This window comes from Anabrus simplex, chromosome 8 (assembly GCF_040414725.1).
Source record: "Anabrus simplex isolate iqAnaSimp1 chromosome 8, ASM4041472v1, whole genome shotgun sequence".
Lineage (NCBI taxonomy): Eukaryota > Metazoa > Arthropoda > Insecta > Orthoptera > Tettigoniidae > Anabrus > Anabrus simplex.
In genome coordinates, this window is record NC_090272.1 from 10,300,216 (window position 1) to 10,323,250 (window position 23,035).

The following is a 23,035-nucleotide window of genomic DNA, read 5'->3' on the forward strand; positions in this document are numbered from 1 at the left end:
TGAGCTCTCCAGTGGCTTCTCCTGTTGTCTAACATTATAAAGAACATTCTATTCTGCAGGTGGGTTAAACTGTATATATTTGTGATCAACTTGCTATGGTTTCGAGTGTCATAGGCTGTAGTAAGAGAAATAAATGCAACATAACTAACGTCCCCAGTTTCCTACGATCATAGCCTTCTTCAGTCGAAGGTTGCTTGGATGAAGAGACTTAATATGCTTAAGTTTCTCGGCGGCACTTTATGGGGTACTGCTACGTTTCTACACGACACCTGTACTCTCCCGATTGGACAAGGGTATTACGGCGTATGGTTCAGCGTCAAGATCTGCGTTGAGCCTATTAGACAGTGTTCACCATAGTGGTGGAGCCCCAATCCCAGCCAAATCGCTGAAGCGGAAGTTCCACCTTCACGAATAAGGAGGCAGCAGTTACACATCACGTACGTACCATAATTTGTGAAATGCCGCTACGTCCAAGCTATCAGTTCATCTTTAGTACCCAATACCACCACAGGTACCAAGATCGGCCGAATGCCATACGACCGGTTGGGGTTCGAATTGATAGCTTGTGTCATGAGTTAGATGTGGCGATCGGTGGTTGTATTGAGTGGAATTCTAGTGATATACCTCCGCGATTAGTTCCGCGACCGGAAATACGGTTAGATCTACTCCGTGGGTCGAAGGTGAACTCCGATGCCTCTGTTTACCGGAGGTATTTCCAGGACTTCATTCACTAATATCCGGCCGCGAGAAATACCTTCATGGATGGTTCTAAAATCGGAGAAAATCTTGGTTGCTCTTTCGTCACTGATGATATGAGCATGAAGATCTCGGTTCCTAGTGTACGTAGCTTATATATTGCGGAGCTTTATGCCATCTTAGAGGCTCTGCAGTTTGCGCTGGGTGACGAAAGAAACCATTTTCTCATGTGTACCTATTCGTTAAGCTCTCTGCAGTCTATTGAAACATGTTTCTCGCAACACCCACTGGCACAGCAGTTACATGACCTACTAACCAGGTCACATTCGCTGGCACCAGAATCACATTCGCGTGGCTTCCAAGCCACGTTGGAATTGCGGGAAACGAACTTGCGGATGAAGCTGCAAAGGAAGTGGTAGTTTTACCTCCAAGACCAGTCAATGTACTTGCTAAATATATTTGTTATCAGCTACGTCGAACCATCTTGGCGTCGTGGGAATCGGAGTGGCTAGCTATCCGAACTCCCAAGAACATGAGAGCAATTAAGAAGACAACTACCGTGTGACGGTCCTCTTTCCGACCTTCACTGAGAGAGGCCATAGTATTGTGTAGACTGAACTTAGGTCATGTACTCTTATCTCCTAAAGGGTGAAGACCCCCCAGTGTGTTCTTGTGGTGCCGACTTCACCGTGTCCCACATCCTCCCAGAGTGCGAAGATCTCTCTCTGGCCTAAGACGGAGCCTCGACCTGCAGCAAACACTCGAACGCATATTAGCCGATGACGCGACTACTGCTGACTTCGTCATCCGCGTTATGTGCGACAGTGGATTAATCAAGAGTAGGTAAATTACAAGTGTACTGTTGCTCAGGGAACACACGTTCCCTTTTGATTCGCTGGTGACATTTTCGGCTTAATACTATAATGTTTTGTTTTATTTTGTACTTTATTTAGAAATATCTTCGCTGAATAAATAAATTTGTTTTATTTTAAATTTCTTCTCCAAGCAATTTCTTCAGAGAAGATGATAACCTAGTTGTACTTCTTCTTATACCACCAGCCCCACCATCTATTGTGTTAAGCTGTGTATCTGGCCACAGCACTTTCTTCATGACCGGAAACCGGAATTGGATATTCGATTAGAATCATTCACTCTAGTTGTGTGCAGAGATGGTCGAAAGATTCTTGGATTACTACGTTTCTTCGCAGGTTCCCTAGCGCAACAACTTAGGCTCCGCTCCATACGTATGGTATCATGCCATCTTCAAACGTACCGGTAAATACTGTGAATGAATCCACCGCAAAGAGAAAGGACAGTTTCAATCTGGAAAACCCGTTACCTTCCTTGCTCAAGGAAATTCACTGCGACACTTGAATCAAATTGAGGAGCAAAGATAACACCAGGCCTGATGACAAAAAGTAGTACTGCAGAAGTTGGCCGAGAGTGTTTTAACCTTCACCATCCACGACTAAAGTATATTTTAAACTTTACTTCATTTTAATGAAAAATTTCTTTATTTTAACTCTAAACGAGGGAACTAACTTTGATACTATCATCATGTTTAACCACGCCTACTACAGAAGCAGTAGGTCGTCTTCAGGCAATTAGAAATACGCAAGGGGGAATATGTTGTTTACTGCGGAAACAATTCGAGTGTCTCTCTGATAATGGTTGGAAACCAGATCAAGTTCAGCTTTCAGAGGTAAGTAGGGAATAAAAAGGGCGCATTTTCCCCCCTGATTAGCATGAAGAGAGCGAGAGCACTTCATCTTATAGCAATAATTACCACCACCACCACCGGGTATTTGACTGGTTTGAAGTAACTATTCAACATTAATTAACTGCCTTTATCTTAGCAACTACATACTTACCGTCATCTAGGGATGATCGCTCAGTATTGAAGGTTCTTCTTATAACAGAATCCAGAGTGCCGGATTTTCCACTTAATAGGTAGTCATTTATGAGGATTTCCAAGGTAGATTTTCTGTGAGTGTTTCTTGTTATCAAATCGCACACCTCAGATGTATATGGTTGATAGTACTTCAGATCTTGGATAATTGTCCCGTTTACAAGAGACATTTTATTGGCTAAATTTTGATGGAATCTTTTACCTCTCTGTTGATAATACCGAGGATCTCTGGAAATTAAAAATAGATACATTAATAATTTACAAAACAATAACCACCGTATGCATCACCGTGTTGCTACTTTCCCTTAACACAATAATCACCACCACCACCGCTCTTCATCTTATCGTCCAGTTATTATTCGTAAGAATGGTTCCCAGGTGTACTTTCTTTCAAAGCACAACCTCTTTCATGTTTCACCTCCTGTTGGTGGGGTGGTAAAAAACACCCACTGTATCCCCGGCTAGTTGTAAGGGTTCCTTATTGGAGGGGTGTTGGCTGAATATAGCATTGCCTCCTCTTGTGTGAGTCTCCTCACTCGGCCAACTCTTGCTCTTTTCCCATCCCGACAACATTGAGCTTCGAACGTCTCGGGAGTCTTTCATTTCCATGCGCGTTCGTTAGGCAATAGCTTCATTTCCAAAATGACGGATCTCTTGCATTTTCCTCTGGTTAGTGTAAATAGACGTCAGTACGGAGCTCTTTCTATCTTTCTGCCTCGAGTAGTGTGTTTAGTTTGTAAGTGTGCAGGTTTCATTTTCCCCCAGTCGCAAGTTTCGGGACAGTCGAGATGAGTAGTTGCTAATGCCCATCTTCTCACACCGGACGCCCTCTCTTATCTCGACACTCAGGGCTCTGTCGAAAGCCGGCAAAGTATTTTCCTAGCTACGCGTGGGACCAAATTCCCGAATCCCTCTCAACTTAACATTTTTTTTGCTAGTTGCTTTACGTTGCACCGACACACATAAATTTTATGGTGACGACGGGATAGGAAAGGCCTAGGAGTTGGAAGGAAGCGGCCTTGACCTTAATTAAGGTACAGCTTCAGCATTTGCCTGGTGCGAAAATGCGGAAACCACGGAAAACCATCTTCAGAGCTGCGGACAGTGGAATTCGAATCTACTATCTCCCGGATGCCAACTTAACATTTAAAATGTTCAAGTGGTAAAGAAAGAAAATTATACATGCCAGTGAAAGTCGCGAACGAACCACGATTTCTGGTTCACTCAAAAACATTTTTCTTCTTGCGGTTGAGGGAGAAACTTAAAATAGAAGTTAAGAACAAGAATTACTATAGTACAGAATGTAAGTAGAATTAAAATTAGCTTTTCAAACAATTTTTTTCACTGTGTAAGTTACTTGTTCAAATATGTGTTTTATATATTGTTGTTCATTTCCGCTTTTCCCGTAAGGTTTTTTTAAAGCTGAGCACCCTGTTGGTTCTTTAAATGGATGCTTGCTAGTTGTACTTCGGCTTGAAATTCGAATCACCTACACTGCTGTGAATAATTATTACTCAAAGTCTCCCAGAGTATAAGTGTGTAGTCAGTGGAGTGATTATCATACAGAGAGTAGTTTGACCCGTAGTAAAGTGCTTAATGTATGTATCAATGGCAGTATCTGCAAGGTGATGCCAAAGAAATTATTCATATTATAAAAAATTCTTCGGGAATCTTCAAAATGGACAATGTTCTACTCACCTGAACATGCTGGCAAGCTTCCATTGCCCCTGGTAGGTCTTCTCAAGCGTAGTAAATTCCTCATTGGCTTCTACTAATTTCTGGTGACATAGCGGAGCTTTCTCCTTTAGTATTTCGCCGACGACTTCATAATATTCTGAAACGAAAGAAGAAATGCGCATAGAGAACTTCACCGCAACTTTACACCTACTGCACAAAACCCTGTGAGTGGAGGTATCGTAACAGCGACTCTAGGCCTCTTGCTGTGTATCAACATACATGTGACGGCCTGCGAACTCTCATCTATTGCTTTGCTCGAACACGACGATGTTAGATTTTCGAGACCTAGCGAATCTTTATGGCCATTCACTTTACATTGACGATATCTTAAATCTCCGAAAGATCACAACTCTTCTTTTTTTCGTTCGCTTCGTGTGACCAGACTCACGAGTGCGGTTGTACCTCCTCATCAACCACCAACAAAGCTTCCACCTTAATCACTTAGGTATTTAAAGAGTTTAATCAAAACACCTCATCTCTACTTGCTTCATGTTTGTTTTATTCCCTCCAGCTTTCAATAATCATAACATCAATTCCTTAAATGATCACTCCGATAATTTTACCAGTACATTAAAGTTTGCAAAGCGATTAACATTTTCATTAACATTCTGAAATATGTGATTTTCATCCTTAGTAATGCGCCCATGTTCGACTACTAGCTGTCAAGCCGGAGAGCATATACTACCTCTGTGCTACATACTCTTCGATCTTCTGACCTTCCCCAACGGATGGAAGATCTTCCCTAATAAGTTACATGCCGCCAAGAGAAAACAGTCTAAGTACGGGCAGACAAACACAGGAACAAACTCTTGAAAAAGCTTACGCAAACCAGTATTCAGTATGCTGCAGTTTCCCGGGCAAGATCGCTTGAAGGTGGAAGCACACTGAATATTGTAAGCAAAGAATCGTATTGAACTACATTGCGAATTAATCAGTGTTATATACCATGTTAAGTGTTCATAAAACTATTGCAAGAGACAGGAAAATCAATATCACTACGACAGGTGCAGCAAGACAAGTAATGCTCCGGAGCAGCGCGCGTCTATTGGTCTATACATTAAAAGAGTTTACTAAAAACAGCTCCGTTCTACTGGACCGATTTGTTCCATTTGTGTTTTACTCTCTCCGCAATTACCTTCCAGTCAATGATCAGGCATTGATACGTGTCTAACTTGAGTCAGCGTTGAATAATCCTAAAATTAAATGACCACTCCAATAATTGCAGGCGAAGGCCTGACCTAGCCCGCAATACACTGCGCCCTTAGCGGGTTGCACACAATTAAGGAGAAATAGTTTTACGTCAAGATATCGGCGAAGTTATACTACGACTAGAGCCAAACACATGAGTTAAAACTATGTGAAGAGACATGTTACTGTTGAATCCACAGTTATCTGGGTTGTGACACTCCAGATCGGGAATGACAAAGGGTGAAAAGCTAATGCCCATAATGACCGAGATTGTGTATGTGTGTTCCAGCGTAGCTCTCAACCAAACTTGGTATATACAGTATATGACTTACTATCTGGAGCAAAATAAACGCTGTGGGGATAAGACACCCATGGCACATTGGCAGGGTCTGACATGTTAAATCACCAAGAACGACCAGTATTATTGTCGAATCCATACTTTTCGGGCTCGCTGACATGAACTATGACACTCTATCGGCAGCAAGACGTTGAAAAAGAAATGTCCCAAACGATGGAGATTAGCGGTGTTTTGTAGTTCCCTAGAGTGATTGCGACATTCTCAGTTGTAAACGTGGACATAATACTGTATCTATAGGGCGACGCGTTGTTTTAATAGTTATTTGAAGGGATCAACTACTTCCCAGACAGCATGGGCTGAACAAAGACAAGGCTCCACGTCAGTCATCATAATTCTAGAACATAAAAATAGTTCGAAAGATAACAACATCACAATTAAAATTATACAAAAAATCACCTGAAACATAATTAAGAGATAATAAACATCCTGGCATTGCTTCCACTTGCTAGTGTCATCCATCATATCCGACCTCCCTTCGTCAAATCTTGTTCATTTCCGACCCCGACGGTATTAGAGCACTCGAGGCCTAGGGAGTCTTTCATTTTCACGCTCTTCGTGCCCTTGTCTTTCTTTGCCCGATACGTTCATTTTTGAAGTGTCGGACCCCTTCTATTGTTCTCCCTGATTAGTGTTATATAGAGGAAAGTTGCCGAGGTGCACTTCCTCATAAAACAATTATCACCACCACCACCTAAAACTACGTACCCTCGGAGGGCACGGAGCTTTTCATGACAAGACACACCATCTGACTTATTTATAACGGAGGATCACGGGACCTCTAGTCTCTCTTAGGATAGTGCGTAGTTGCAGGTGGTGGTGATTATTGTTTTAAGAGGAAGTACAACTAGGCAACCATCCTCTATATAACACTAATCAGAGGGAAAATGGAAGGGATCCGACACTTCGAAAAATGAAGATATCGGCCAAAGTAAGACAAGGGCCACGAAGGGCGTGAAAATGAAAGACTCCCTAGCCCTCGCAAACCTAATAGCGTCGGGGTCGGAAAAGAACAAGAGTTGACCAAGAGAGGTCGGATAGGATAGATGAAAGTGAGGAGCCTGGCACAAGTAAGTGGAAGCAATGCCAGGACTCAGCTGAGGTCCCCGTGGTCGCCAACCCACGCTCCAAAGTTCAGAGCCCCTGAGGCCTGCGTAGTTGCAGCTCCTCCATTAAACAACCACCAACAATGCTCCAATCTTAATCACCACTCTTAAGATAGGATGGTGTTCAGTTGTAGCTCCTCCATCAAACAACTACCAACAATGATCCAATCTTAATCACCACTCTTAAGATAGGATGGTGTTCAGTTGTAGCTCCTCCATCAAACAACTACCAACAATGATCCAATCTTAATCACCACTCTTAAGATAGGATGGTGTTCAGTTGTAGTTCCTCCATCAAACAACTACCAACAATGATCCAATCTTAATCACCACTCTTAAGATAGGATGGTGTTCAGTTGTAGCTGCTCCATCAAACAACAACCAAGAATGCTCCAAACTTAATCATCACTCTAAAGATAGGATGGTGCTCAGTTGTAGATCCTCCACCACACAACCACCAACAATGCTCCAATCGTAATCATCACTCTTAAGATAGGATGGTGCTCACTTGGAGCTCCTTTATCAAACAACCACGAACAATGCTACAATCTGAATTATCACTCTTGAGATAGGATGGTGCTCCGTTGTAGCTACTCGGTCAAACAGCTACCAACAATGCCCCTATCTGAATAACCTCCCTTAAACTAGGATGTTGCTCAGTTGTAGCTCATCCATCAAACAACCACCAATAGTGTTCAAATCTTAATCACCTCTCTTAAGATAGGATGGTCCTCAGTTGTAGCTCCTCCATCAAACAACCACCAACTATGCTCCAATCTTAATCAACTCTCCTAAGATAGGATGTTGCTCAGTTGTAGCTCATCCATCAAACAACCACCAATAGTGTTCAAATCTTAATCACCTCTCTTAAGATAGGATGTTGCTCAGTTGTAGCTCATCCATCAAACAACCACCAATAGTGTTCAAATCATAATCACCTCTCTTAAGATAGGATGGTTCTCAGTTGTAGCTCATCCATCAAACAACCACCAACTATGCTCCAATCTTAATCAACTCTCCTAAGATAGGATGTTGCTCAGTTGTAGCTCATCCATCAAACAACCACCAATAGTGTTCAAATTTTAATCACCTCTCTTAAGATAAGATGTTGCTCAGTTGTAGCTCATCCATAGCTCATCCATCAAACAACCACCGATAGTGTTCAAATCATAATCACCTCTCCTAAGATAGGATGTTGCTCAGTTGTAGCTCATCCATCAAACAACCACCGATGGTGTTCAGATCATAATCACCTCTCCTAAGATAGGATGTTGCTCAGTTGTAGCTCATCCATCAAACAACCACCGATAGTGTTCAAATCATAATCACCTCTCCTAAGATAGGATGTTGCTCAGTTGTAGTTCATCGATCAAACAACCACCGATAGTGTTCAAATCATAATCACCTCTCTTAAGATAGGATGTTGCCCTGTCTACGGCAGCAAGCTTGTCTTGGTGGTGCACTTCTGGTAATTATCATACTCTTTGACTGCCCTCGACATCTTTGTCGATATTTTCCGTGGACGTGACGTATGGCTTATATGTTCTCCTTGACAGATAGGTCTTCCGGACATCAGCCTAAGTGTTGCCTTTTCTTCTCGTGCTTGCCTTCCTTGGAGAAAGGTTGTTCATACGGTAAAGCAAACATGCAGATTTTTGAAAAGAGCATACCGAGATGCATGATATCAAACTGTTGTTCCTGCCTTGGATTCTATTGCCCGACTCTCCCTTTGAGGCGATGTTTTGTGAGTCTCTGCACTCTCTACGGCTAATGCAGGTAATTGTCATATTTTGGTTTGCTGTAGTTGTCTGGGCATTACAATTATATTTACATTCTGCAGACTTTGCTTGTCTATTTACTGTAGTTTTTATGTACTTTTTCGTGTGCTCTATTTTATCGTTATATAAACACGTGACGACGGAGAATGATATTAGTCGGTTGTATGATTTGCTTGTGTCCCTGTGACCTACTTTGCGACCTATTATTCTTGTTTCTCGTCGGTTTCTTTCATGGCTGAGCTTTTGATATGTGACACTGTTTTTTTACGCTTTGACTGGTAATGATGTTCGCCCATGGCGAGGCGATATGGATACGTTCTGGGCGTGCTGGTTGTGATTACTATCGCTACAATAAACGTTGGGATATGCCTTGCCTCAATGCGGTGATCCTTTATCGTCCTTACGCATCTTTTATGAGCTCATGAGTCCATGAAATTACACGTCATGCTATACTGGTCTATTCTGAATCACACACATATTCTTTTCTTTTCTTGGTCTCTATGGTATATGCGTGTGTGCAGTTGTGCTGTCGACTGCCTGATTGATAATATTATCCGCAACTCACTGGTTATTTTCATTTTTACTTGAATGTTTCTTTAATTTCCGTATTTGGGCTATTTGTGGCCTATTTATTTAGTTACGTTTGTTGTGTTCCTTTGAATTTATGTGTTTCATTGATGGCTTTGTTTACCCCGCCTCGTAACTATGGCAACCATCTCTATCTTAACGTTTGTTCCTTGAGATGCTGTGTTCAAGATGGTGGTTTGTTTTAGAGCTGCGTCTCTTGTTTGGAGCATATTAATTTACGATCGTGATGTACAATCTGCTTTGGTGTTGCGTGAATTTCTTTCGAAGTATGTCCATTTTATTTTTCATTATTACGATTGATACGTCATACGTCACGTATTTGAAATTACTCGAGGCAAGTCAACTATACTTTATGAGATATGGGATTATAAGAGGCGAGTGTGGCTACTTTTGTCGGTATTCGATGAGCCTCTTGGTATTACTGGATGTTAAGTCTCTGTGTTATGTGTTCGACGCATATTTCTGTAAGTAGGATTACGCACGAGTCCAGTTCCAGGCTGGTTTAGTCTGTTCCAGCCCGTCTACGGACGAAAAGAGAGGTAAGTAGGTAAGTATCCGCGGAAGTGTCGGTGTATCAGGTAGGAAGTGTGGGGGTGGGTGAGCTGTTGCAGCGCTTCCAGCATACAACTACCAACAACGCTCCCATCTTAATCATCTCTCTTAGGGTTACTTATTGATTTCTTGCAGAGTGTATTGTCTACTTCTGGTATGAATACTCACCATAGAAATCCGTTTTAGCCAGCAAGGGAGCACTGCCTGCAATGGCCCCTTGTACCAAGTGAGGGTATTTCTGTCTTATCCACGTCGCCAGATTTCCAGCATATGAACATCCACTTACTATCCATGGACTATTTGGGTACTGTTCTTTTTGAGCTTCTATGAAATACGCAATATCCGCCAGAGCCTGTTCTGTGGACAAATAACGTGGCTCTCCTCCCGAAAAGCTGAAACACACATATTGTAAATTAATTTTGTACATTTATTTATTTAGAAACAGTATACCGTTAACAAAGTGTTACTCCCATTGTAGGTGACTTAAACTAGATAAATTTAAAAGAACTTGGTGTATTATAAAGTAAAATCGCAGCAGGTTGTATTCTCTGAACAACTGGAGTCACATTCAGTTCCGAAGCTGTCCGTTATCTGCTACCACATTAAAGTTTACATTTACAATAAGTCAAGACCAGGAGGAAAATCGACATATCAAACGACAGTGAACCTGACAGTATCACTACATCCCACCAGTGGTGTAAAATACCGTCCTCTTGTTGTTCGTGTTAACAGTCCAATGACTGGTTTGATGCAGCTGTCCATGACACCCTACAAAGTTTTCATTTCTTCGTAAATACTACAACCTTCTTCTGCTCTAACCCGTTCGTCATATTCATACCTTGGCTACCCTCACCGTTCTTACCTCATACGCGTCCCTCTGAAACTACCTGAACAAGTCCTTCGTTTCTTAAGATGTACCCTGTCATTCTATCTCTGCTTCCGTAAAATTTCTTCAAATCGTTTTCCTCTCAAAAATTCTATTCACTATTTCTTCATTCGTAACTCGATCTGCATATGTCACCTTCAGCATTTTTCTGTAACACCACACTTCAAAAGTTTCCCTTCTCTTTCTGTCCCGTTACGTAGTCAAATACCACAACTACTACCGTAACGGCAGTCAAAAATACGAACTAGCAGTTACACTACTGCCCCAGTTCATCAGTAACAAGTGGAAGCACAAACAGACACAATTCACTCCACACCAAACAACAAATAAACAAGAACTTACCTTAACTAGTGGAGAGGTGTCACGACAAAACCGTGGATAATTAAAACCAACCACTGTACTGGACATCAGAACACATAAAATGAGTGAAAGAAAGAACACCTTTACTTTAAGAAAAATGAGAAAATTTTAATTCAGAAAATTAAATAGTAAATCTATAACATTGTCCTCGTAACAAAAATAGACTTTAAATAATTTAACGACCTTAAGGCAATGTATCGGTGAAATTTGATTAAAATTGTGAAAAAAATCCATTTTTAGTTTTTTACGTTCTCATAATGTTTATACCTTGTACTTTATTTTTGAGCTTTGTTTTATTTAAATATCAGCCATTTAAAGCCCTTAGTGGCCATTTAAATGACCCGGTGCAAGTGGGAGTTGCCGCCCATCGACAGTATTCTCATGAATATCTTTCGTTTTTCGAAGATTTTGAATTGAGCGTGCGGGTTGAATGTAAGAAATTTTGTTGTTGTGGGTCTTTATGTTGGCTATTCTGGTGGACTATCGATATATCGAGTGGAATTGGCGCTTATTTCAAGGATGGAGCTTGCCCACGTGTTGAATGTAAACAAAGAGTTGTGATCTCACGTTTTGTGTTTATCATTCGTGTTTTAGGCCTACTCTGCTTTTCTGTAATTTCCTAAATGTTACATTTGTAATAAGTGTGTTATGAATGATCCATAAACAATAACAGTATCTACTTAGTGCACGCAGCTTAGTTTTTGAGGTTGGACTTGTGAGGTTGTGTTATTAATGGGCAGAAGAATTGAGACTTGTCGTCGCCGGAAGAAACCACCTAGTAAAGTGTTGGATAAAGTGAAACAATGACATTTCTCACAGGAATAAGAATAAGAATGTAAGTACTATTTTACAAGATCAAGTAGGGGAAGTTAAAATCCCCACACCAAATATTGTGCCCGGGGAATGCATAATGTAATTTGGGCTAAGTATCCGAAGGAAATGTTTATGTCAAATAAGGAACTGGAGATTGCTGTAACATCAGCAATTGCTGAATTCAGCATGGGTTTTGAAGCAAGTGAGAAACTAAAAGCTACTGTTAGGGGTGTTAAAGTTAGCAGCTCAGGACAGAGAATTAGTATAATGAGGGACAAGCGTAGAATTGACCACAGTGTCTGGGCGACAAGGGTTCAAAACAGCCTGAAGGAAACTGAAACTCTCTAAACTGCTAATGAGGCCAGTAGTATAATAGACGGGTTCTGCGGCCTCCTCCTCCTCCGGCTCTCGGAAGAGGCCTCCTCCTCAGCCAGTGGCCTCCTCCTCCTCCTCAGCCAGTGGCCTCCCAGTGGCCACCTCCTCCTCCTCCTCAGCCAGTGGCCTCCCAGTGGCCTCCTCCACCTCAGCCAGAGGCCTCTTCCAGTGCTGCCAACTTAACCTAACTAGCGCGAGATAAACAAAGCCACGTGCTTTTTGACAGACAACAACGCACCGCTAACCTCAGTACTGCCATCTTGACGGGCCTAAACCTCAGTAGTGCCAACTTAACCTCACAAGCGCGAGGTAAACAAAGCCACGTGCTTTTTGACAGCCACGTGCTTTTTGACAGATTTGTAAACAAAGCCACGTGCTTTTTGACAGCTGTCATCGACAACAACGCACCGCTAACCTCAGTACTGCCATCTTGACGGGCCTAAACCCCAGTAGTGCCAACTTAACCTCACAAGCGCGAGGTAAACAAAGCCACGTGTTTTTGACAGCCACGTGCTTTTTGACAGATTTGTAAACAAAGCCACGTGCTTTTTGACAGACAACAACGCATCGCTAACCTCAGTACTGCCATCTTGACGGACCTAAACCTTAGTGGTACCAACTTAACCTCACTAGCGCGAGGTAAACAAAGCCACGTGCTTTTTGACAGCTGCCATCCGCCATCTTTAAACTACAGAGCACCGTGCTGCCCTCTTTCGTCACCTGTCATCGGCAGTGCTGCCATCTTGACGGGTCTAAACCTTAGTGCTACCAACTTAACCTAACTAGCGCGAGGTAAACAAAGCCACGTGTTTTTTGACAGCCGTCATCCGCCATCTTTTTCCATAGAGCACAGTGCTGCCCTCTTTAGCTACTTACCTTTGAAATGTGGTGGCGGATAATTTGAAAAATGCTTTTTGACAGCAGCCATCTTGCATCGCAAACCTCAGTGCTGCCCTCTTTAGCTAGATACCTGTGGTAGCAGACAATTCCACGTGACAGCAGCCATCTTTGAGCACCGTGCTGCCCTCTATGTGGTGGCGGCAAATTCCACGTGCTCTTGTTTGGAAACAAACTCACGTGCTTTTTTGACAGCTACCATCCACCATCTTTAATCAACAGAGCACAGTGCTGTGCTGTACTCTTTAGCTAGATACCTTTGAAATGTGGTGGCGGCAATTTGAAAAATTCTATGTGCTCTTGTTGGGAAACAAAGCCACGTGCTTTTTTGACAGCTGTCATCCGCTATCTTTAATCAATAGAGCACCGTGCTGCTATCATGCGGGCAATTTCGTCACCTATCACCCGCCATCTTTAATCTACAGAACACCGTGCTGCCCTCTTTATAGCTACTACCTTAAGCATGTAGTAGCGGGCAATTTGAAAAGTTCTGTTAGCTATCATCCGCCATCTTTAATCAAGAGAGCACCGTGCTGCCATCTTTAGCTAGATACCTTTGAAATGTGGTGGCGGCAAATTGGAAAATTCCACATGCTCTTGTTTGGAAACAAACTCACGTGCTTTTTGACAGCTACCATCCGCCATCTTTAATCAACAGAGCATAGTGCTGCCCTCTTTAGTTTGAAATGTGGTGTCGGCAAATTCCACATGGTCTTGTTTGGTAAACATAGCCACGTGCAGCTATCATCCGCCATCTTTAATCCAGAGAGCACCGTGCTGCCCTCTTTATCGCAGTAGATGTAAATTCGTCACCGCTGTCATCCGCAGTGCTGCCATCTTAACGGGCCTAAACCTTAGTGCTACCAACTTAACCTCACTAGCGTGAGATAAACAAATCCACATGCTTTTTTGACAGCTGTCATCCACCATCTTTAATCTATAGAGCACAGTGCTGCCCTCTTTAGCTACTTACCTTTGAAATGTGGTGGCGGATAATTTGAAAAATGCTTTTTGATAGCAGCCATCTTTGAGCACCATGCTGCCCTCTTTAGCTAGATACCTGTGGTGGCAGGCAATTCCACGTGACAGCAGCCATCTTTAATCATGAGAGCACCGTGCTGCCCTCTACGTGGTGGCGGCAATTTGAAAAATTCTACATGCTCTTGTTTGGAAACAAACTCACGTGCTTTTTTCTGACAGCTGTCATCCGCCATCTTGCATCACAAACCTCTGTGCTGCGCTCTTTAGCTAGATACCTTTGAAATGTGGTGGCGGCAATTTGAAAAAAATCTATGTGCTCTTGTTTAGTAAACAAAGCCACGTGCTTTTTTTTGACAGCTGTCATCCACCATCTTTAATCAATAGAGCACTGTGCTGCTATCATGCGGGTAATTTCATCACCTGTCATCCGCCATCTTTAATCTACAGAGCACCGTGCTGCTCTCTGTAGTAGCGGGCAATTTGAAAAGTTCTGTTAGCTGTCATCCGCCATCTTTAATCAAGAGAGCACCGTGCTGCCATCTATGTGGTGGCGGCAAATTCCACGTGCTCTTGTTTAGTAAACAAACTCACGCGCTTTTTTGTCAGCTGTCATCCGCCATCTTACATCGCAAACCTCAGTGCTACACTCTTTAGTTGAAATATGGTGGCGGATAATTTAAAAAGAGAAATTCTACAGCAGCCATCTCTCAGCGCTAATTGCACAAGATGGTGGCTATACATGACTCCTTAAAGGTGCTTATGCAAGATGGCCGCTATACATAGACTCCCTTGGGATGCTTGCGCAAGATGGCGGTTATACATGGCTCCTTTTGAAATATGGTGGCGGATAATTTAAAAAGAAAAATTCTACATCAGCTATCTCTCGACGCTAATTGCACAAGATGGTGGCTATACATGACTCCTTAAAGGTGCTTATGCAAGATAACCGCTATACATAGACTCCCTTGGGATGCTTGCGCAAGATGGCGGTTATACATGGCTCCTTATGAGACGCCCTAGAGATGCTTGCGCAAGATGGCGGTTGCTCTTATGAGGTGACTTAAGGGTCCTTGCACAAGATGACTAGAGACGCCCTAAGGATGCTTGCGCAAGATGGCGGACACAAGATGGCAGCTATACACAACTCCTTATGAGACGCTTTAAGGGTGCTTGCGCAAGATGGCTGCTGCTCTTAGCTTAGAGGCTAACGTGTCGTGCTAGTTCGATTCATTAAATTTGGGGCTTAAATGCAAAATGTTAAATATCTCGAAAGCAGTGCATCGTAGAGCAAAACGGACAAAATTTTTCTGACCAATGATTTAACAGCTGCTGTTATGCATGCGGTGGAGGGCAATTTGAAATTCTATGTGCTTAATCAACAGAGCACCCTGCTGCCCTCTTTAGCTGAAATGTGGTGGTGGATAATTTGAAAAATACTTTTGACAGCTATCATCCTTAAACAATGGCGACTATACATAGGCTGTTAAGGCCTTATCATGCTCCTCCTCCTCCTCCTCCTCCTCCTCCTTCTCTACCTCCTCCTCCGCCTCTTATGTCAAGGCATAGCTTTATATCGAACAAGTTTAAACCTGCATCGCGAAGGCAAGCGTGTGCAGCGATAACATTATTGTGCATGTTTAGACTTTCGAAACATAAGAAGAGTAGAATCAAACGCTGTACTAGATACGACATGTGATCAGAACATTGATTGATGCGTTCAGAAAACAAAATAAGTGATCAAGACTAGAATCGAACACTGTACTCAATACATCATGTGTTTAGAATATGTCATGGGATACCCTTGATCAGATTGAAACATAACAAGACTAGAATAGAACACTGTAATCGATGTTGTTAACTTCAACATGTGATCAGAACATTGATTGATGTGTTCAGAACACAAAATAAGTGATCATGACTAGAATTGAACACTGTACTCGATACAACATGTGATCAGAACATTGATCGATGTGTTCAGAACACAAAATAAGTGATCAAGACTAGAATCGAACACTGTACTCAATACAACATGTGTTTAGAACATGTTAGGGGGTACCACAACCTCATCGATCGCTATCAGCAAGAACGCTTGTACTTTGTTAAGTGTAGAAAATTAATCTTTATTGGTAAATGGTTTTATGTTCAGAACAAGGAATGGAACCTAGGGGTTACGTCTTACCTAATAAAATCCCTGAGGTGCGATGAGTTACGTTTTTCGAACTAGTGTTTGGAACACTGAACTTTTCAAGATGGTAAGAGTGAGGTTAGCAATGTTCCGTTGTTGGATTTTAAATTCCTCCGCTCTAACATGCATAAGGTGGCAGCCTTGAGGTTTACCGCCATAAAGATGGCAGCAGTGAGGTTAGCGACGCTCTACTGTCCTCCAAAGTGAGGTTAGGGTTCGTCAAGAAGACAGCTGTCAGAAAACAGCACGTGGCTATGTTTACCAAACAAGAGCACGTTTCCGTGACGTCACGGTCACGTAGTATGTTGCCTCAGCATGCAAAGTGCAATGTCTACACCTACGTAGTAATCATTCTGCTATGTTCACAAGATTTTTTACACATAACTATTCTTTATTCTTTAAGTTCATGCACATAGGCTATGCTAAGATAGCAGCACAAACACATGCGAACTTTGTACATTCTAATGGAATAAGTTTAGTACTGTGTGCATCATGGATACATGATGTGTGCACGCATTTAAACTTGACTATACGTAATGCTGCTGCTTTGTTTACAAGATTTTTATACATTGCTATTCTTTAAGCTTTAAGTTCATGCACACACAAGCGATAGTCGTACGCTCTGGCAGGAGAAGTTTAGTACGATAGTCGATGCATACATTATCGATAGGTGATGTGTACACGCTTTAGAACATAACTCTTCTTTGTGCATTAAGTTCGTGCACATAGGTTAGGGGTACACAAAAGCGATTGCTACATGCTCTAGCGGAAGAAGTCTAGTACGATAGTCGATGCATGTAAAATCGATAGGTTATGCTATGATAGCAGCACACTAACACGATTTTAGCACAATCTAGTGGAAAAAGTTTAGTATGATAGTCGTTTCATGCAAAATCATTAGGTAATGTGTACACGCTTTGAAACAAGGCTATTCTTTGTACTTTAAGTTCATGCGTCTTAGTTATGCTAAGATAGCAGCACAATCTACCTGCAGAAGTTTAGTACGAGAGTCGATACATGCAAATTCGATAGTTGATGTGTACACGCTTTGAAACATGACTATGCATTGTACTTTAAGTTCATTGGTATAGGTTATGCTAAGATAGCACCACGATCTAGCGGAAGAAATTTAGTACGATATTTGATGCATGCAAAATCAATAAGTAATGTGTACACACTTTGAAACATGGCTATTCTTAGTACTTTAAGTTCATGTGTATAAGTTATGCTAAGATAGCAGCACAATCTAGCGGAAGAAGTTTAGTACGATATTTGTTGCATGCAAAATCGATAGGTGATGTGTACACACTTTGAAACATGGCTATTCTTTTTACTTTAAGGTCATGTGTATAGGTTATGCTAAGATAGCAGCACAATCTAGCGGAAGGAGTTTAGTACGAGAGTCAATGCATGCAAAATCGATAGGTAATGTGTACATGCTTTGAAACATGGCTATTCTTTGTACTTTTAAGTTCATGTGTATAAGTTATGCTAAGATGCCAGCACAATCTAGCGAAGAAGTTCAGTACGAGATTCGATGAATGTAAAATCAATAAGTAATGTGTACACGCTTTGAAACATGGCTATTCCTTGTACTTTAAGTTCATGTGTATAAGTTATGCTAAGATAGCAGCACGACCTAGCGGAAGAAGTTTAGTACGATATTTGTTGCATGCAAAGTCGATAGGTAATGTGTACGCGCTTTGAAACATAGCTATTCTTTGTACCTTAAGTTCATGCGTCTTAGTTATGCTAAGATAGCAGCACAATCTACCTGCAGAAGTTTAGTACGAGAGTCGATACATGCAAATTCGATAGTTGATGTGTACACGCTTTGAAACATGACTATGCATTGTACTTTAAGTTCATTGGTATAGGTTATGCTAAGATAGCAGCACAATCTAGCGGAATAAATTTAGTACGAGATTCGATGAATGCAGAATCAATAAGTAATGTGTACACGCTTTGAAACATAGCTATTCTTTGTACTTTAAGTTCATGTGTATAAGTTATGCTAAGATGCCAGCACAATCTAGCGAAGAAGTTCAGTACGATATTTGTTGCATGCAAAGTCGATAGTTAATGTGTACACGCTTTGAAACATGGCTATTCTTTGTACCTTAAGGTCATGCTAAGATAGCAGCACAATCTAGCGGAAGAAGTTTAGTACGAGAGTCGATGCATGCAAAAACGATAGGTAATGTGTACACGCTTTGAAACATGGCTATTCATTGTACTTTTAGGTTATGCTAAGATAGCAGCACGATCTAGCGGATGAAGTTTAGTTCGATGGTCGATGCATGTAAAATCGATAGGTGATGTGTACACGCTTTGAAACATGGCTATTCATTTTATTTTAATTTTATGGGTATAGGTTACGCTAAGATAGCAGCACGATCTAGCGGATGAAGTTTAGTTCGATGGTCGATGCATGTAAAATCGATAGGTGATGTGTACACGCTTTGAAACATGGCAATTCATACTGCTGCTCTGTTCCCAAGACTTCTAAGCATAGCTCACCTTAATGCTGCTCTTAACGACGTCGAGCTAAGGATTGATTACGTGACCGTGACGTCACGGAAACGTGCTCTTGTTTGGTAAACATAGCCACGTGCTTTTTTCTGACAGCTGTCTTCTTGACGAACCCTAACCTCACTTTGGAGGACAATAGAGCGTCGCTAACCTCACTGCTGCCATCTTTATGGCGGTAAACCTCAAGGCTGCCACCTTATGCATGTTAGAGCGGAGGAATTTAAAATCCAACAACAGAACATTGCTAACCTCACTCTTGCCATCTTGAAAAGTTCAGTGTTCCAAACACTAGTTCGAAAAACGTAACTCATCGCACCTCAGGGATTTTATTAGGTAAGACGTAACCCCTAGGTTCCATTCCTTGTTCTGAACATAAAACCATTTACCAATAAAGATTAATTTTCTACACTTAACAAAGTACAAGCGTTCTTGCTGATAGCGATCGATGAGGTTGTGGTACCCCCTAACATGTTCTAAACACCTGTTGTATTGAGTACAGTGTTCGATTCTAGTCTTGATCACTTATTTTGTGTTCTGAACACATCGATCAATGTTCTGATCACATGTTGTATCGAGTACAGTGTTCAATTCTAGTCATGATCACTTATTTTGTGTTCTGAACACATCAATCAATGTTCTGATCACATGTTGAAGTTAACAACATCGATTACAGTGTTCTATTCTAGTCTTGTTATGTTTCAATCTGATCAAGGGTATCCCATGACATATTCTAAACACATGATGTATTGAGTACAGTGTTCGATTCTAGTCTTGATCACTTATTTTGTTTTCTGAACGCATCAATCAATGTTCTGATCACATGTCGTATCTAGTACAGCGTTTGATTCTACTCTTCTTATGTTTCGAAAGTCTAAACATGCACAATAATGTTATCGCTGCACACGCTTGCCTTCGCGATGCAGGTTTAAACTTGTTCGATATAAAGCTATGCCTTGACATAAGAGGCGGAGGAGGAGGTAGAGAAGGAGGAGGAGGAGGAGGAGGAGGAGGAGCATGATAAGGCCTTAACAGCCTATGTATAGTCGCCATTGTTTAAGGATGATAGCTGTCAAAAGTATTTTTCAAATTATCCACCACCACATTTCAGCTAAAGAGGGCAGCAGGGTGCTCTGTTGATTAAGCACATAGAATTTCAAATTGCCCTCCACCGCATGCATAACAGCAGCTGTTAAATCATTGGTCAGAAAAATTTTGTCCGTTTTGCTCTACGATGCACTGCTTTCGAGATATTTAACATTTTGCATTTAAGCCCCAAATTTAATGAATCGAACTAGCACGACACGTTAGCCTCTAAGCTAAGAGCAGCAGCCATCTTGCGCAAGCACCCTTAAAGCGTCTCATAAGGAGTTGTGTATAGCTGCCATCTTGTGTCCGCCATCTTGCGCAAGCATCCTTAGGGCGTCTCTAGTCATCTTGTGCAAGGACCCTTAAGTCACCTCATAAGAGCAACCGCCATCTTGCGCAAGCATCTCTAGGGCGTCTCATAAGGAGCCATGTATAACCGCCATCTTGCGCAAGCATCCCAAGGGAGTCTATGTATAGCGGTTATCTTGCATAAGCACCTTTAAGGAGTCATGTATAGCCACCATCTTGTGCAATTAGCGTCGAGAGATAGCTGATGTAGAATTTTTCTTTTTAAATTATCCGCCACCATATTTCAAAAGGAGCCATGTATAACCGCCATCTTGCGCAAGCATCCCAAGGGAGTCTATGTATAGCGGCCATCTTGCATAAGCACCTTTAAGGAGTCATGTATAGCCACCATCTTGTGCAGTTAGCGCCGAGAGATGGCTGCTGTAGAATTTCTCTTTTTAAATTATCCGCCACCATATTTCAACTAAAGAGTGTAGCACTGAGGTTTGCGATGTAAGATGGCGGATGACAGCTGACAAAAAAGCGCGTGAGTTTGTTTACTAAACAAGAGCACGTGGAATTTGCCGCCACCACATAGATGGCAGCACGGTGCTCTCTTGATTAAAGATGGCGTATGACAGCTAACAGAACTTTTCAAATTGCCCGCTACTACAGAGAGCAGCACGGTGCTCTGTAGATTAAAGATGGCGGATGACAGGTGATGAAATTACCCGCATGATAGCAGCACAGTGCTCTATTGATTAAAGATGGTGGATGACAGCTGTCAAAAAAAAGCACGTGGCTTTGTTTACTAAACAAGAGCACATAGATTTTTTTCAAATTGCCGCCACCACATTTCAAAGGTATCTAGCTAAAGAGCGCAGCACAGAGGTTTGTGATGCAAGATGGCGGATGACAGCTGTCAGAAAAAAGCACGTGAGTTTGTTTCCAAACAAGAGCATGTAGAATTTTTCAAATTGCCGCCACCACGTAGAGGGCAGCACGGTGCTCTCATGATTAAAGATGGCTGCTGTCACGTGGAATTGCCTGCCACCACAGGTATCTAGCTAAAGAGGGCAGCATGGTGCTCAAAGATGGCTGCTATCAAAAAGCATTTTTCAAATTATCCGCCACCACATTTCAAAGGTAAGTAGCTAAAGAGGGCAGCACTGTGCTCTATAGATTAAAGATGGTGGATGACAGCTGTCAAAAAAGCATGTGGATTTGTTTATCTCACGCTAGTGAGGTTAAGTTGGTAGCACTAAGGTTTAGGCCCGTTAAGATGGCAGCACTGCGGATGACAGCGGTGACGAATTTACATCTACTGCGATAAAGAGGGCAGCACGGTGCTCTCTGGATTAAAGATGGCGGATGATAGCTGCACGTGGCTATGTTTACCAAACAAGACCATGTGGAATTTGCCGACACCACATTTCAAACTAAAGAGGGCAGCACTATGCTCTGTTGATTAAAGATGGCGGATGGTAGCTGTCAAAAAGCACGTGAGTTTGTTTCCAAACAAGAGCATGTGGAATTTTCCAATTTGCCGCCACCACATTTCAAAGGTATCTAGCTAAAGATGGCAGCACGGTGCTCTCTTGATTAAAGATGGCGGATGATAGCTAACAGAACTTTTCAAATTGCCCGCTACTACATGCTTAAGGTAGTAGCTATAAAGAGGGCAGCACGGTGTTCTGTAGATTAAAGATGGCGGGTGATAGGTGACGAAATTGCCCGCATGATAGCAGCACGGTGCTCTATTGATTAAAGATAGCGGATGACAGCTGTCAAAAAAGCACGTGGCTTTGTTTCCCAACAAGAGCACATAGAATTTTTCAAATTGCCGCCACCACATTTCAAAGGTATCTAGCTAAAGAGTACAGCACAGCACTGTGCTCTGTTGATTAAAGATGGTGGATGGTAGCTGTCAAAAAAGCACGTGAGTTTGTTTCCAAACAAGAGCACGTGGAATTTGCCGCCACCACATAGAGGGCAGCACGGTGCTCAAAGATGGCTGCTGTCACGTGGAATTGTCTGCTACCACAGGTATCTAGCTAAAGAGGGCAGCACTGAGGTTTGCGATGCAATATGGCTGCTGTCAAAAAGCATTTTTCAAATTATCCGCCATCACATTTCAAAGGTAAGTAGCTAAAGAGGGCAGCACTGTGCTCTATGGATTAAAGATGGCGGATGACGGCTGTCAAAAAACACGTGGCTTTGTTTACCTCGCGCTAGTTAGGTTAAGTTGGTAGCACTAAGGTTTAGACCCGTCAAGATGGCAGCACTGCCGATGACAGGTGACGAAAGAGGGCAGCACGGTGCTCTGTAGTTTAAAGATGGCGGATGGCAGCTGTCAAAAAGCACGTGGCTTTGTTTACCTCGCGCTAGTGAGGTTAAGTTGGTACCACTAAGGTTTAGGTCCGTCAAGATGGCAGTACTGAGGTTAGCGATGCGTTGTTGTCTGTCAAAAAGCACGTGGCTTTGTTTACAAATCTGTCAAAAAGCACGTGGCTGTCAAAAACACGTGGCTTTGTTTACCTCATGCTAGTTAGGTTAAGTTGGCACTACTGGGGTTTAGGCCCGTCAAGATGGTAGTACTGAGGTTTGCGATGCGTTGTTGTCGATGACAGCTGTCAAAAAGCACGTGGCTTTGTTTACAAATCTGTCAAAAAGCACGTGGCTGTCAAAAAGCACGTGGCTTTGTTTACCTCGCGCTTGTGAGG

At 42.2% G+C, this 23,035-nt stretch overlaps 1 protein-coding gene across 2 annotated transcripts in view; it reads right to left on the minus strand.

Moving 5' to 3' along the window:
- The window catches only part of LOC136879183 (putative serine protease F56F10.1), an 83,431-nt gene that overhangs the window by 29,950 nt on the left and 30,446 nt on the right, over window positions 1–23,035 (minus strand). For both annotated transcript variants that reach the window (XM_068228981.1, XM_068228980.1), the window contains exons 4-6: window positions 10,078–10,301; window positions 4,304–4,439; window positions 2,568–2,833 (exon numbers count right to left, since the gene is read on the minus strand). In XM_068228981.1, the coding sequence (XP_068085082.1) occupies window positions 2,568–2,833; window positions 4,304–4,439; window positions 10,078–10,301 (626 nt within the window). The remainder of the gene's footprint in view (window positions 1–2,567; window positions 2,834–4,303; window positions 4,440–10,077; window positions 10,302–23,035) is intronic.